Source organism: Chrysemys picta, chromosome 1, assembly GCF_011386835.1.
Source record: "Chrysemys picta bellii isolate R12L10 chromosome 1, ASM1138683v2, whole genome shotgun sequence".
NCBI lineage: Eukaryota > Metazoa > Chordata > Testudines > Emydidae > Chrysemys > Chrysemys picta.
Window position 1 is genome coordinate 190,084,012 of NC_088791.1, and position 17,621 is coordinate 190,101,632.

Genomic DNA, 17,621 nt, shown 5'->3' on the forward strand with positions numbered 1-17,621 from the left:
TGGTTGCACCTCTGCTGAGTTCTGGACTAGACATCTGAGAACAGAGAATTCTGTGGTCACCAGTTTACCATTGTGCTTTCAAAGCGAACATCTGCCCATTACAAAGGGTTAAGATAACACCAACTGATGGCACAATGCCTAAAATTAAAAATAAGATGATTATACAAGCATTCTTTCCCTTGCGTGACAGCACAGCCTCTCATGCTGCCACTGTGGGAATGGGAATCTCCAACCCACGCAGCTCTGGGGGACTCCATAGGGATTCCAGAAATGTTTACAATCCACAGTGAAAACAAAATGATAGAGTTAGCTCCATGTTGCAAGTTGTGGAGAGGCGGGGGAAAGAATCGTATCTGAAAAACTAAGGAAATGGGAAAACATAAGTAAAGCTAATGAGTATATGCAAAAATAAAATCTAGCAAAGTGGGCACTCTGGCATTATGCTCAGTGCTGTACAGAATGTGGAGTAGACAAGGTCCCTTTCCAAAGAAGATTACCATTGAATAAGATTATTAGACTAAGACTTTTTAGGGTGACTTGAACTATGCATCCTGGAAAACTGCTTTGGGGAACTTGGGGGAAGAAAGAAGCAAATTATGGAACAGACAAATCGGATTGCTCTGAATTCCTGGAAGTAATGTTTTTCATGGAGGACTTTCCCCTCTGTCCTAAGCATTACTATTAAAGAGAACCCTCTATATCTATAGAAAGAGCTTAAAGAACACCTGGGTGATGGACTAATAAGAGTTACATTGACTCTTTGCTAGCTGAGAGGTCCCTTTGTGAAGAATATTAGCTAATTTATAGGCAATGAGAAGGAAGGTCCCTCGCTGCATACATCACAATCAAAAGAGTTAATGTACACATATAGATCCTGATTCTCCTCTCACTTTCCCACCTGTACCAGTGTAAAACTGATCTACACTGGCATAAGTGAGAGATGAATCAGGCCCTTTATGTCTGCCACTACTAATTTTTTTTCCTGGAAACAGAGCGGATGAGAGGAGCATTCCCATTTTACCTGCCAAACCTGTACTAGACAAAGCTTTCTTTTATCACTGGACACACTGCTGCCATCTCCAGCACTCTCTTCTTGCATAAAGCCTACTTCTATAACTGGTTCTTTTTAATTCGGGGGGGGGGGAGGTTTTACACTACACACTCAGTTCCTCTATGTGCCTGACTGTTATCTTTTATTATTGTTATTAATATATATTATCTGTATTGCAGCAGTGCCTACAACATGCTAGGCTCTATCTAGATCAATATGAAGACATCACTGTCCTTAACCAGAACCTTAACTTTGCTTTGATGGGCAGAAACCTTGAAGCCGTCTCTAACCCCAACTTTCTTTCCCTCTTGATTTTCAGACCAAGATTGCATGCCAGTTTCAGCCTGCTCAATTGCCACCTACTTTGCATATATACAACAAGCATGTGCATGCACAAAAGCAGGGATTTTCATGCCCACAGAGTTAAATGGCAACTATCCATATAGCTATCCAGTGCACACGCTCAAGTCTTTGATTTACACATGTGTATGTGGTAGTGTCTGCCGTAAGATGTCATGCACTTGAACACATAATCTCAGTCTGAAAATCAGTCCTCTAATTTCTTGAGTATGATTGTTCCTTCTTTTACATTCTTCCTAAATGCTTCTTCTTCAAACTTCAGGTGTCCAGAACTCTGCAGCCAAATGACTTTCTCACTCCAGGAAGCAGGAACACTGTGTAACAACCTAACCCTCTGTCATTTCTGATGGCTTTGTAGTTTTTTCTAAATCCAATGTATATTGTCTCTCCATGGACATGTATTATGCTATCTCTCTATGTTTGCTTGCCTATTTCCTGTCTATTTCACTCATCTCTTCCACTATTGTCTTCCTCTCTCTTACCTCCACAGGTAGGGAATCACTCATTCATTTATGCTGCCCCTTTTATGGCCCTTTTCCCCTCATTCATCCCCTCGAATGACTTCCCCACTTCAAATTTCACCTTAAATCCTTTGTTTTGTTGTAACGAAGATTAGCTTTCTCTGAAAACGGTGTTGTGACATCATGAGTGGAGATCACTGTATGCTACAATAGTACTGTATCGTAGCACAGTGAAAACGAGCCAAGTAAACCTTAGCCACTTTCATTTCAGCACTGCAAAGGGATGAAGCTGCAGTACATAGTCTTTGCTGTTAGCTGGATAGAGCCACCAGAAATGGTCAAGCAGCCTGTAGAGAAATTATAATTCTTGGAGCAATATTAATCGATTAATCTAACACTGCTAAATAGCCCTGCAGTGTTCCTTGTGGGGCAGCAGTTGCCACTGCAGGCCAGCTGAGAATCAGTCACTTTCTGGTAACTTAGTGGGAGAAATCCTGGCCCCTTTGAAGTTAATGGGAGTTTTGCCATTGACTTCAATGGGGCCTGGATTTCATCCTGTCTCTCTACCTATCAATAATGGAAATGTTGCTGGGTAGCTATTGCTAAAAAATCACCCATGAAATCGCAAGTGTCCAGAGATAATTCTTCAAGAACTGACTAATATCTCAGTTGTAGTAGAGTTTATCAGTGGCTTAATCATCACTGGGAGAGTTCTCCTCTCCTGAATCTGTCGATCCTACCCATACAATTTTTACTGGCTGTTGGCACAATTCTTGGAAAAACTGCAGGGGCTGATGGAGATTTATAAAATGGATTAGCTTTTCGGGACTCCAGCAATAATATGTGTGGTATTTCAGTCTATTTTGATCTGAAATGAATTAGCATCTCTTAAAAAACAGAGAACAAATTACTATGCTAATCAAGCTACATTGAACTATGAATTATAGCCAATATAATAAACTTATATAAAGGCCTGATTCAGAGAGCTGCTAAATGCTGTGGGCCTTTCATATTCAGGCTCTAAAAATAAATGTTTGCAGAATACATTCTTGATAAAAAGGCATTCTATTAGTAAACAGATTACTTTTAATATGTGCCAGGTATTATCCTCAGAGCTCATGATTATGCTCTGACAGTGCCATTCTTCATTAAGGGTGAAATGCACCCCAGTGCAGTGGGCCTGCGCAAAGCTTATGCATCACTTTAACCTTATTTCAAGAGAGATAAGTGGTGCACAGGTCTTATGCTGGCCACCTAAACAGAGGTGAATTAATCCCAAATGGAATGATATTGTTCTGGATAAGAACAAACTAATGAATTCCAATGCTTTGTATTGTCAATTACAGTATTTGTGCTATTTTATGATGCACTGGAGTTGTGAGTATTTCCAGACATTCTGATGTTTACATTTGTAAACTACAACATTCCAATTTCCAGACCTTCAAACTTAAAAATAAAATTCTCCCTGAATTTCCTGACTTTCAGAGTTTTTTAAATTAACTGCTACAGCATTCTAAGAATGTTATTTTAAATTGAGAGATCTATTTACAGTCTTAATTCTATTTAAGCAAGGTTGGTGTTTTGGGGCTGGGATTGTCTTTATGGTTGATCAGTGCCATGTCCTCTTTACAATAAGAAGTGACAGTGAGGGGCCAACTTGCCAAATCTCTAATGATCTCTTCCTAGCTAAAGCTCAGACCCAGTACCCCACCTTCATTCTCCTTGACATGCCAGCCGCCTTTGACATCATCAACCATGCTCTTCTTGACATCTTGTTCTCTTGGCTTGTATAACTCTGTCCTTTCCTGGTTCTCCTTTCACCTCTCTAGTCACTCATTCAGCATATTCTTTGGAGGATCCTCCTCATCTACCTTCCAGTTGTCTGTGGGGATTCCACAGGCTCTGATCTTGGTCCTCTTTTCTTCTTCCTCCAAACCTTATCGCTGGTCATTTTATTTGTAAACACAAATTTAACTACCATCTCTATGCTAACTTCTAGATCTACCTCTCTACTTCAGAATTGTCTCCTTCTGTCCAAATTAAAATCTTGGCCTAGTTACGTTCACAGCATACACACAGAAAAGCCAAACAAAAAAAATACTGCTCACAAAAGTGTAACACTGCTTTATTTCTTAGAATGCAGGTAACATAAGAGAACCCAAAAACAAAGAGCATCAAAGCATGCTGCTCCCTAAACCAACTCAGCTGTCTGGCTGCAGACTGATTGCTGCTCCCAGATCACACACTTCACCACAGAGTTCCCTAGCCTGCAAGCAGGACCAGGAACCCTTCATTCATTCCTCACACTCTTACAGTGATAGCTTGCAATTTCAACACAGTCCTCAATACACCAGAGGCCTCTCTCTCAGATATCCCCTCATGGATGTCTAGCCGTCAGCTCAAGCTCAACATGGCTCAGGTCAGGTGGAGCTTTGAGACTGCTGGATGTGGAGGCAAGAGTGTGACTGGGGGGGCTATAGCAGCTGTTGCAGCACCCGGGCTTGGCCTGGGGAGCAGGTAGGAACCGGGGTGATCAGGCCAGGGCTGGGAGCAACTACCCCTGGCCCAAATCCCCAAGATCCTTCTTCCCAACCTGGTGCCAGCTGTCTCCCTCCTCCAAATCTTCAGTAGCTCCCTTCACATGCCGTGCAGAGCACCACCCTGCTCCCCCTCCTATCCCTGGCACCCCGACTGTCTCCCTCTCCCCCACGGAGCACCCATCCTAACATTCCCCGACATCCCAACTTTCTCCCACTCCCTCTGAGTCTCCCCGCTCCCCATGTTAGTACATTTAGGTTTCCATGTGCACCTCCACCCTTCCCATTTCAAAGCGACCTTCTGCCACCTTTGGATGGTTTTCCTAGTCCGTTGCTTTGAATCCCTCCACTGGCTCCCCCTTGTCAATTGCATCAAACATAAGCTGCTTGTTGTCTTTTTCAAGGTTCTTCACAATCAGTCCCCCCATCCATCATCTCATCCATCATCATGGTGTCGATGCTTGCCTCCACTCACCCGATAATAACAGCCTTCACTGCTGACTTGTTACATTGTCAAACGAGCACCTTTGTGCTTTCTCCCATGCTGCCCTTTTTGCTTCGGAGGTGCTCCCCATAAATATTCACAAAGCTACCTCATTGTCCCCCTTCAAATCCCTCCTTAAAACTCTCCTTTGCCGTGATGCCTACAAAAAACTGGACAATGGTTAGGTTGCTGGTGTGCTAAAACCACACCTTTTCATGCTGGTCAATACTGTGTCATTATTTATTTGTGCTCCCTCATCTGTCTGAATCCAGCTGTTATCTCTAATTGTATACTTAGACTGTAAACTCTATGGGGCATGGATATCTTTTTGTTATGTTTGTACAGAGCCTAGCACAATGGGGTCATGGTTCATGATTAGAGCTCCTAAGTGCTATGGTAAAAATAATTAATAATAATAATAATTAATAGCATAATACTGTAGCTCAATCTGCATGTATTTCATGCTTTATCTATGTAGTGAATTTTAGTCAGAGTTCTTTGTCAACACGGTGGACACTGTAACTAAGCTGGTCAATTCTGGAAGAAAGGATTCAGCTTGGATTTCACATATGCCTTTTGAGTCCTAGTAAAAAGTTGCATTCAGTTACTGACTTGTGTTACGCAGTAGGTCACACTAGATGATCACAATGGTTCCATCGGATCTTAAAAATCTTTGAACCTATAAATCAATTTATGATGCTGTGATTCAGGCTTAACTTCTGAGTAGGTTTGTACAGATTTTTAAGTTACTTTATACACAGTGTAGCCCATATAATGCTTATAACTGTATGCTTTGAGCCAATGGGAAAATCATTTTCCTTAAAGCCCCAGCTGCGGGAGTCATGTTATTACATAGGAATTTCTACTTTCATTTGTGGGCGGGGGGAAGGGAGAGGGAGGAAAAGGACGTTTCTAGCTCTCATGTTTCAGAAAAAACCTTGAAAATGTGAACCCTGATGTCTCAAAAACCAGGAGACAAATCAAAAGAACCCAACATTTATTATTTTTTAAAATCTTGATTTTTAAGCATATCTCATGATTTTGGGGGCCTGACTTGTGAGTTTTGTATGCTCGGGTTCTGCAATACTATCCCCGTCAGGTTGGCTATGGCTCCCAGTTTAGATGAGTTTTTAAAATATACTTTTATAGAACATACGACCAATAGAAATACTTCCATCATATTAAACAAAAAAGAGACATCTTGTAACACAAATAAACATTCCCCTGTAATGTTTGTAATAATTCAGACAACACTGCAGAGCCTGTATCAGAACCCAAACCTAAACAACTTGACTCTAAAGCAACGTGAAACTGACTAGTTGCCTATGTTCATTGTCCCAGCGCAGAGAACTGCAAAAAAGTAAACAGACATCATAAAGACTGGCAAGTCCATTCAATTGCTAAAATGATCTCTCTCTGAATAATTCCAGCTGTTATTAGTTAGAGAGATAAGGACATTTTTTCTAATCTGACATTGCCCTTTGGTAGGAGTAGTTGCCTTTAGGAAAATTGGTCTCTGCACAGGATTATGTAAACAATATAGAAGCACATTTTGTCACTGAGGCACAGGCCTGCATTAGAGGTGTTATGAAGTCACACTTCCTGGGGAAGTTGAAGGAAGCAATTGGAAACTGCTACTGTCTGCATGGTCCGCCTGGGAGACAGCAGCTTTCCTGGGAATAGCAACAGAGGGTCCTGTGGCACCTTCGAGACTAACAGAAGTACTGGGAGCATAAGCTTTCGTGGGTAAGAACCTCACTTCTTTCTTGCATCTGAAGAAGTGAGGTTCTTACCCACGAAAGCTTATGCTCCCAGTACTTCTGTTAGTCTCAAAGGTGCCACAGGACCCTCTGTTGCTTTTTACAGATTCAGACTAACACGGCTACCCCTCTGATACTTTCCTGGGACTGTTAGTCTCCTCCATGAGCCAGTGGATGGAAAGTGCGCAGAGCCATGCCCCCCAGGCACAAATCAGTGGAACTGAGTCAGCATGAGGGGGAGGTATGCTGCACTTTGTAAAGGACTGCAGTGACTTATTTCCTCCTGGAGTTAAGGAGAAGCAGGGAGATAATTGTGGCTTTCTGAATCACCATCCCTTCCCAGGGTTGCTGTGTGCACCACCCCTCCTTACACAAGGCGAAACATTCAGTCTCAGTATAGCCCTCTAAGAGGTGAAAGGCTGTGTGTGTAGTACTCTGTGTAATAATAAAAATGCACGTCTACATAGTCTACCATGTGAGTAAAACAATCCAGATACCAGTACGTCACCAGTTTTCTTATCAAAGGTTAGCAGCCAATTTCCATGACTATTTTTATCCTTTATTGTGTGCAAATATACAAGCATTTTAAATGCCACTTTGAAGGCTGGAGAGCACGATTTCTTTTTGTGTCAGGCCCTTTAACATTATTTTCTGAGTGAAATGCACCTGCTTATATAAAATCAGAGCAGATTTTTAAAAAAGCATTTTGAGAACTGAATAGTTGTGGTTGTTGCAGAAAGGTGCTTAGATACTGGATTAGGAATTTGCAGGATCAAAGGTGCAGTTAAGATGCCAGGGAACTCATCCAAATCACACCGTCACTAATATTCTTTAGGGAATACTGGGCTGTTTTGTACACAGCACATTTGGTTCCAAGTAACTTAAAACCTAAAGAATTGAAATGATCACACTCTGGGACCAAACCTTTCATGGTGTTGAGCATCCACGATGCATGTTGGGCCAGGTATTCATTCACACTATGGCTCCTTTACACCACACTGGTAGTGTAAAAAGTCCGTAAAGTAGCAGTAAATTACATTTAAGGCCCCTTTACAATATTAGAGTGGTGCAAAGAAGCCACACTGTAAATGAGAATTTGGCCTATCCTCAGTACAAGCCCAGCACCTCTCAGGAGGCCTCAGCACCTTTTGGCATTGGGCCCACAGAGAAGTGTCTCAGGCAGGGAAGATACTTCATTTTTGTACAGTTTGAGTAGAGAAAAGCTCTTGTTTAACGAGAATGTTTTAAAAGAGAATGTAGAGCCTGATCCTGAAAACACTTTTTCATGTGAGCAGCCTCGCTGACCTGAAAAGGACAGCTCACACAAGGGAGGGGCTGCAATGATGGGGTGAAATCCTAGGCTTCCTGAAGTAAATGCCTAAGCTCCCATTGACTTCAACAGGGTCAGAATTTCACCCCATGTCTTTGGTGCTATGGGAGATGCCAGACTGACAGCCTGGCAGACTCATGTAGGGTGACCAGATCACAGGGATGAAATATCGGGACGCAGTGGGGAGGCGGGGGGCGGAGCAAAAAAAAAAATGGCGGCGGAGCAACAACAAAAAAAAAAGCAGTTTTGCAGGGGCCGGGGGCACGCTGCCTTCCCTGCGGAGCTGCCCGCCCAGGGCGCATGTGGCGTGTCCCGCTGCCGGCGGGGAGCCCTGCGCCTCTCCCGCTTGGCTGCACACCAGTGGCTCCTTCCCGGCAGGGCGAGCCACTGGAGTGCAGCCAAGCGGGAGAGGCGCAGGGCTCCCCAGCAGCAGCGGGGAAGTTTATCGGTTCGGTGGACCCCGGCCGGCTCCTTGCCCCTGTCCGCCGGCCGCCCCGCCTGGGACAAGTCTCGCCCCCACAGCCCCTCTCCGCCATGTGTCTCTGGCGGGCGGCCCACGCCCCCGGGCTGCGCCGCCCACCCGGGCCCTGCCCGCTCTGCGCTGCCCCCTGACCCCCTGCGCTGCCCCGTGGGCTGCAGGGCTGGAGCAGCCTCCATGCTGCACTGCAGCGCTCCCGGCCCTGGCCGGCCATGGCCCATGCGCCCAGGCTGCTGCACAGGGGTGTCTCCTCCCCAGGCCCGGATTGGGATCCGAGGGGGCGGGGCTGGGGCGGGGATTTGGGGAGGGATCTAATGGGGGCAGCAGGGGACGGAGTCGGGGTGGGGGGAGGCAGAGCCCCTTCGGGCTCTGCCTGTGCGCTGGAGCGGAGGGCAAAATTGTTTATTTGTCCAGTGTCCCAACCAAACATCGGGACAAACAAGCAAAAATCGGGAAGTCTGGTCACCCTAGACTCATGCCCTCTGTTTACCTTACAGTAAAGACAGTGCAAACTCCCCCATGCCTCAGACTTTTTCTGGACTTACCAATTCTAGTCATGAGAGGGTAGTTGAGTCTTCATGTCCCTACATCCCTTGGCCGGTATGCTGAGATTGCCAACAAAGGTGTCAGTTCAGATGTTTGTCCTTAGGAATTAGATGAAGAATGCCAAATCATTTCACATAAGCCACCACACAGCCAGAAGATAGCAATGGCTTTTGCTGGCTATTAACCTACATTAGATTTGATGCTGTGACCTAGATGTGAAGGGTCTCATATCTCTTCTATAAGCCATCTATTCCCTTATGAAATCTATCCCTAGGGCAATTAAATATAGAGGCTTGATTTGTTTCTCACCAGGGGTTTTCTACCATAGGCTCTGATTCTGCTCAAACTGAAGTCAATGGAGCTTTCAATGGAAGCAAAATTGCGCCCTTAGTGAGTTCTAAGGGTGAAAAAAAGTCAAAATTAACAAAACTAGGGGAATAAAACTTCAGAAAATACCAAAGCAAGACTGTTGGCTATTTTTAGTGGGTAAAGAGATGACAAATCAAGGAAACTTGATGACTTAGAAGTTTTCAGCATATGAGAATATCTTTTTGAGTGTGTAACACTCTTTAATATTATAATTCCTGTCTTTCTAGAGGTGCAATTGTTAGTAACTTTTTTCATGTGTCTCAGGGGTGGCTGCATTTCAGTAGTTAGGTGAATCCCTACATAAATATAGGTTAATATTTTCAAAAGCGCTTTTGTGCCTTAGAAACCTAACTCTCATTTACAAAAGTGATCAAAGCACTGAGGAGCCTAAACCTCACTGAAAGTCAGTGGGACTCTCATGGGCATACTCCCTCCACCACACCTCCCTGGGATTCGATGGGGTCCTGTACTCAGCCTCTTGTCATCCAGGTCTGGAAATGGAAACTCAGCCCTCTGGTTGGGGTCCGCCGGAGCTTGCTCCTTCCAGGGCTTAGGAGAAAAGGAACAAAGGAAAGGAAAAACAAATGAACAGGCTCAAACGTCTCGCAGGCCTCCCTTCCATAGAGGAACCTTTGGTGAGTTGCAGTCAGCATTTTTGAAAATCAGTCAAACAGGGCTGATTAAAAAAATGTTTTAAAATAATTCATGCAAATTTTGGAAAAAATGGTCATGGAAATTAAAGATGTTGATGAAATTTGATACTAAAAAGAATTTGACTATCTCAGAGTTGGTTGAAAAATACACCGAAAATAATAAAAATTTGCCCCCCCCCCAATTTTTTCCATTTCAAATTTTGATGAAAAATGACAAAATTAAACTTTGGTAAATGTTGTCCAGCTCCGTCTAATATTAAAGTAGAGCCCAGATGCTCAAAGGTATTTAGGCACCTAACTCCCATTGAAATCCTTGGGAGTTAGGCACCTAAATACCTTTGACGATCTGGACCATAGGAGCCTAATTGTAGGTTCCTAGTTTTAAAAATCTTAGAATCATTATGTTTACAATATCATTTACTCTCCCTGACTAACAGTCACAGTGGAAGTTGCTCCTTAGAGCTCTGACCCACAACATGTCACTGGACCAGTCGTTAACACTCATGTTGTCATGTTGCAACCACTATTATATATTTGCAACAAATCTTGTACAAAATGTGGCATGTAAGATATCTATAAAAAGGTTATGATTTGCTGGTTATGATTATGCTATCTGTATCCATGTATCATTTTTGTATTTGAAGTTATGAATATTAGCTCTATACCTGGATTTCAAATGTTTGCTCTTGGGTTAATGCCCAGGAAGTAGTTAGCCAGCACGTCTTGGAGGGACTATTCAAATAGAGTGGCCCATCAAAAGGACACTTAACTCATAATGGACCATGGGAGGCGCCTATCTACACTGAGTGGACTGTCCTGTAAATGTGCTGTCTGGAATATAGGTAATGGCTTCCTGAAATGACTGAGTGAAATTGGGCATGAACATGTGACTTGCCATGTGACTCCAAACACTATCTGATCACCTGTGATTCTCCACTAGCTGGGTTGAGGTTTTTGTTTAAAACAATGGGTTTTCCTCCACATGGCAGAGAATATAAATGGCCCTGGAAATCCCTCTATTTTGCCTCTTTCTTGCCCAATCCTCTGGACTATACTAATGGGAGCATTCTAACCAATGGACTGAGGTCCTTCCAATGATTTGGAAGCAACCAGAGACTTATTAATTCAGCAGTTTATTCCATAACTGCTACAAGCCTGAGCCAAGAACTTTGCAATTACTGTATGCATTTGACAGGTTTCAGAGTAGTAGCCGTGTTAGTCTGTATCAGCATAAAGAACGAGGAGTATTTGTGGCACCTTAGAGACTAACAAATTTATTTGGGCATAAGCTTTTGTGGGCTAAAACCCACTTCATCGGATGCATGCAGTGGAAAATACAGTAGGAAGCTATATATACACACACACAGAGAACATGAAAAAATGGGGGTTGCCATACCAACTCTAATGAGACTAATTAATTAAGGTGGGCTATTATCAGCAGGAGAAAAAAAACTTTTGTAGTGATAATCAGGATGGCCCATTTCAAACAGTTGACAAGAAGGTGTGAGTAACAGTAGGGGAAAAATTAGCATGGAGACATAGTTTTTACTTTGTGTAATGACCTATCCACTCCCAGTCTTTATTCAAGTCTAATTTAATGGTGTCCAATTTGCAAATTAATTCCAGTTCTGCAGTTTCTCATTGGAGTCTGTTTTTGAAGTTTTTTTGTTGAAGAATTGCAACTTTTAGGTCTGTAATTGAGTGTCCAGAGAGGTTGAAGTGTTCTCCAACTGGTCTTTGAAAATTATAATTCTTGACATCTGATTTGTGTCCATTTATTCTTTTGCATAGAGACTGTCTGGTTTGGCCAATGTACATGGCAGAGGGGCATTGCTGGCACATGATGGCATATATCACATTGGTAGATGTGCAGGTGAACAAGCTCCTGATGGTGTGGCTGATGTGATTAGGTCCTATGATGGTGTCCCTTGAATATATATGTGGACAGAGTTGGCAACGGACTTTGTTGCAAGGATAAGTTCTTGAGTTAGTGTTTTTGTTATGTGGTTGCTGGTGAGTATTTGCTTCAGGTTGGGGAGCTGTCTGTAAGCGAGGACTGGCCTGTCTCCCAAGATCTGTGAGAGTGAGGGATCATCCTTCAGAATAGGTTGTAGATCCTTGATGATGTGCTGGAGAGGTTTTAGTTGGTGGCTGAAGGTGACGGCTAGTGGTGTTCTGTTACTTTCTTTGTTGGGCCTGTCCTGTAGTAGGTGACTTCTGGGTACTCTTCTGGCTCTGTCAATCTGTTTCTTCACTTCAGCAGGTGGGTATTGTAGTTTTAAGAACGCTTGATAGAGATCTTGTAGGTGTTTGTCTCTGTCTGAGGGATTGGAGCAAATGTGGTTGTATCTTAGAGCTTGGCTGTAGACAATGGATAGTGTGATGTGGTCTGGATGAAAGCTGGAGGCATGTAGGTAAGTATAGCGGTCACTAGGTTTCTGGTATAGTGTTTATGTGACCATCGCTTATTAGCATTGTATGCATTTGATTCTTTTAACCAATTTTAACTCTCATCTTTCTTTCTTTCTTCTATGAATAACCTTTAGATTTTAGATACTAAAGGATTGGCATCAGCATGATTTTTGGATAAGATCTAAGTTATATATTGACCTGGGTGTGTGGCTGATCCTTTTGGATCAGAAAAACCTTTTATTTGATGAGACTGGTTGTAAAGAACCACTCATCTCTGAATCCAGTGTTTTTGGTGGTGATATAAGAACTGGAATGCCCAAGAAAACTGCTTTTATGACTTCTTGTTAGCCAGTGTGGTGAAACAGAAGTTTACTTTTGTGGCTGGTTTGGTGTATCCTATGGGGGATTAGCCACTAGTCTTGGGCTGTATCTGCCCTATTTCTCAGCAGTTCGTCCTGAATTTGGCATTCTCAGTTGTGACCCACTAAGGCACAGTTACAGATGTACTCATATAGAGTACAGAAAATGCAACATGGCTTCAGTGTTCTCACCTTTTCAGAATGTTTTTCAAAAGAAGCAGATTGGTGAGAGTGGATAGTCTAGGTAACAACATCTTCTGTGTGTCTCACAGATAATCTACCAGATAAGGACTCATTAGCTGTCCTCAGTCTCCTAGAACTATTTGTGTATTTCTAGTGAATGGGCACATGATAGATAGATGGTAGCAGTGGCTGGGATTTTCAAAGACCCTAAGGGAGATCAGCACTGAACTCCTATTGAAAATCTGGGGGAGTTATGAATATTTTAGGGCTCTTTGAAAACCCCAGGCCAGGTGCATATAGTATCATGCCGTTATGTCTATTTACTGTAATAATTTGACATTAAACTATTTAATAATAATAATAAAATCCCATACTAAGTCTCTTTTGTTTCTTGTTCCTTTTAGTCACTTTTTGCCTCTTCTTTACTATATCATGGTGTATTATTTTTCCTCTGATTGTTGGTTCTTTCCTTTCCACCCCTTCCTCTCATTCCTTGCACTGTGTGCTTTCCCTCCTGGCCCTATGTTCATTCTCTCCTCTCTCAATAATCTCTCACACCTCACTGCACAAGCACATAAATCCTTTTTCTACACATACCCTTTCTTCCCCAAATCGACTCATTGTATTAACAGGCAGATACACATCCAGATCCATCCCTCTGCTTAATCTCCTTAAAGAAGTGTGAGTAAGTTGTCTTAGTGCTGGGCTGGCCCTAGCTTGTGTGTCTGGCTTATAAGGATATGTCTACCCTACAAGTGCTACAATGGTACAGTGCTGTAGTGTATGTAGACATTTACTACAGCGATGGAAAAATTATTCTGTTGTCCTTGCTGCTTCTAAAGCAGGGGTTAAATTGTCCTAACTACATCACACAGGGCATGCAATTTTTCACAGACCTGTGTGATATAGCTGGGTTGACCTAAGTTTTAGGCATGGACCAGGCCTGAGAGTCTGTTCCCCAGTTCCTTCTGTGGAATGGAGGGGACCCAGAAGCAGAAGATGTTTTTCTATCAGTTCTCCCAGAGAGGATGGGGAATCTTCTTTACATCTTCTCTGGTGCGTCATCTTTCCTTCCACTTCCTTGAAGGGCGGGTCTAGTCGGGCTCTTTCTTCTCTCTTCTCTGCACAGACTAAGATGAGGAGGCCTCCAGGAGCTATGGACACTTGAACAGATTTTTCAGTTGGGCTTCAATGTTGGAAATTTAAAATTCCTCACGCTCTTTTTAGTTCACGCTGGAGCACAAAGCCCTGGAGCACATGATCTTTGAACTGAGGGCTTGTCTACGTGGGAAATCACCTGGAATAGTTTTTGAGGAATAATTATTCTGCAATAGCTGCTTATACGGCCACTCTTATTTACACTAAAAGTTTCTTTTTATACTTTAGCTTAATCCACCTCCAAGTCTGTTTTGGAAGTAGATTAAGCTAAACTGCAAAATGGCACTCTTAGTGCAAAATAAATGTGTCCACATGGGCAGTTAGTACAGAGTAGCTGTTGAGCTTTACATTCACACTCTTGTTTATTTTGCAATAGCTTTCCCCATGTAGACAAGCCCTTGCACGCAGATCAACAGAATTAAGGACAGGGAGAGCTATGAATAAAGACAGAGGGAAGGCATCGGTGCAGGTAGGCCTCAGAATGATTATGCTCATTGTTTCAGTGTGTGTTGTTCCAGATAGCTACTCACAACATGTGGGTAAATTAAAAGCAGGGGATCTCAACCTGGGGTACGTCACCACCCTGCCCTTCTCATGTTGCTAAATGGGAGAGAGGTCTCAACATGCAGAAGTTGAGAACCACTTATCTACAGTTTCACACCTCAGTGCCATGCCTAAAAGAAACTGTGGCAAAGTAATATATTGTGCCTGTTCAACACATTCTGTTGAGACTTATAATTTGGTTATTCCTAAATCAGACTTCTTTAATCATGTCTTAGGCATGTGTGTTTATTGACATCTAGAGCCATGACAAATGTGAACTTTTAAAATAAAGCTGTTTTTGAGATATAAGAGCACAGAAAGCTTCTGAGTAACTTTCTTAATGTGTAAAATCCACCATTTGTTGTGCTCTGGTAACTCAAAAATGGCCAAACTGAATTTTACCAAACTTGCAGAAAGAAAGAAAGAAAGAAAGAAAGAAAGAAAGAAATGCTTTTGAGTTAGTAACAAGAATGAACATTTTCAACCCAAAGGGTTATTATTTTCAGATTTATAAGCATGTGAAAAAATGGGCTGATAATTAAACTTCCTTCTTCTCATTCCAAACTTAGTGCTGCAAGTGGAGTTCTACAAGGGCTTAATCCTAAATTCACTGACATCCGTGACAAAGCTCCCACTAACTTTAATGGTGCAGATTCAGAATTGTAGTCGGTTTTTTGTAACAGTTACATTCTGGCATTCTCAAATTTCCCAAGTAGGCCAGAACATAAAAAGTGGGGCTAGCTGCTAGATGTGGCCTAAACTCACCAAATCTGTACATCATCTATGAACAACCAACCTTAATTTTAAAACAAAAAATCTAAATGTGGAAAGAAATATCAGACTGTACTAACATACAGTATTCAACTGTTATCATGGTAAGGGATTTCCTGTTTCCCCCCTGAAACTTCTTAAAAGTTGTTTGTAGAGAATTGAATTGTGTATTGAAGAATTAAAATGACTCAGTTGTCTTATTTAGTTTGATTTTTAAAATTCTGTTTCTCCTAGTTTAAAACAAATAACTCACAGGAAGCGGTCACTCATTATTAAAAATGTTGCAGATGTTTTTATCAGGAATATGTACTATTTTGTTGCTATGGGGTTGTAGGTTTTGATTTTTTTAGGGAACAAATATATAGAATTTCATGGCCATATAAAGATAAAAGTTCAAATGTTAGGCTTACAAACTTCCAAGTGCTCCTTTAAATACCACTGTTGTATTCACATCAACATAAGGGTGTGTTAAGACTGGATAATTAAATCAGAAGATAATTAGAGATAATTTTTAAATGTAGCAAATGGGGCATTAGTCAAACAACTCTTTTTTAAAAAAAAACAACAACAACTGTGGTTCTGATTTCTTGGCCATTTCATTTAATTATTCCCCTAATTTTATTTTATAACATTTTCTTTGTTTAAATTTAAATGTGAGAAGAAAAATACTTAGGGGTGACGAGTGCTGAACATGCATTAACTTTCAAATGTGTGATGTAGAAGGTTTAAAATATAGGAATTTGTTGCATTTTAAGACAGTAGGGAACATGGTCATGCATATTACCCGAAATCACATGGTAAATGCAGCTGTTATGACTAGGGTTACCGGGTGTCCAATTTTCGACCAAAACGCCCAGTCGAAAAGGGACCCTGGTGGCTCTGGTCAGCACTGCTGACTGGGCCATTAAAAGTCCGGAGGGCAGCGCAGCAGGGCTAAGGCAGGCTCCCTGCCTGCTGTGGCTCCGCGCAGCTCCTGGAAGCAGTGGCATGTCCCCCCTCCGGCTCCTACGCGTAGGGGCAGCCAGGGGGCTCGGCACGCTGCCCCCACCCCAAGCGCTGGTTCCGCAGTTCCCATTGGCTGGAAACCATGGGAGCTGCAGGGGTGGTGCCTGCAGATGGGGCAGCATGCAGAGCCTCCCTGGCTACCCCATGTGTAGGAGCTGGATGGGGAACATGCCACTGCTTCTGGGAGCAGCCTGAGGTAAGTGCCACCTGGAGTCTGCGCCTCTGACCCCCTCCCGCACCTCAAACCCCTCATCCCCAGCCCCACCTCAGAGATCGTACTCCCAGCCGGAGTCCTTCCCCACGCCCCAGCCCTGATCACCCTCCGAAGCCCTCGCTCCCAGCCCAGAGCACCTTCCTATACCCAAACCCCTAATCCCCACAGCAACCATTTAAGAGTACGGTAAGATTACACCTCAGTTTAGGACAGGAAATAAAGAATACCTTATCCAATTGAGACTGCAGGGGGAAATAGATCAGAAAACTGAGGAATAACACCTTGGACTTTTGAGAAAGTGCCTTGGGATCTTTAATGACCACAAGTTGCCATAACCTAGCTTCAAGCCTCATCTGAAAAATGGCATCTCCAGCAGCACAGTGCCCCCTACTGGAGCATTGGTTTAGTACTGACTCAGTGGGAAGGGTGCCACCTACTGGATCACCAACAAGATTGCCTGTAGCATCTGGGATATTTTTGAGGCCTGATCCTGACTAGGTTGTAAAGGCTGATAAGCTCATAGTGTCATATGGTATGGCCATGCTTACAATCCTGATTTTATGCCCTTTCCAGAAGATGACCACGGTTTTCATATTACCTAAAGAGTTTATCATTTCCTGTACTAATTGTAACATAGCTAAATATTTTCTAGGTTACCTAACCAAACTTCTGCAAAATCACTCTGTGTATGCCTGTGATGGCGATCGTTTGAGCCTGCAGTGTCCTCGACATTCAACAATAAGTGTCCAATCAGCATTTTACGGGCAAGATTACCAAATGTGTAGTACACAGCAGCCTGAAACCGCGATGAAAGACCCCTTAAACTGTGTGGCGTCTACCACTTTGCAGGTATCACATATTGTAGATGATTTTTAAAAAGCAGAATGTTTTTAGATCAGATTTCAGTTTTGTGACCCATATTCTATGAAAATGCCAAGTATTCACAA

General features: G+C 42.7%; 1 protein-coding gene across 5 annotated transcripts in view; it reads left to right on the forward strand.

The window, feature by feature from the left end:
• Positions 1-17,621, forward strand: part of EVA1C (eva-1 homolog C) — a 69,460-nt gene that overhangs the window by 13,876 nt on the left and 37,963 nt on the right. For 4 of the 5 annotated variants that reach the window (XM_005283915.4, XM_042855759.2, XM_042855760.2 and 1 more), the window contains exon 2: positions 17,327-17,523. The exons of the other annotated variant lie outside the window; for it this stretch is intronic. In XM_005283915.4, coding sequence (XP_005283972.1) covers positions 17,327-17,523 — 197 coding nt within the window. The remainder of the gene's footprint in view (positions 1-17,326; positions 17,524-17,621) is intronic. 5 annotated transcript variants of the gene reach the window in all.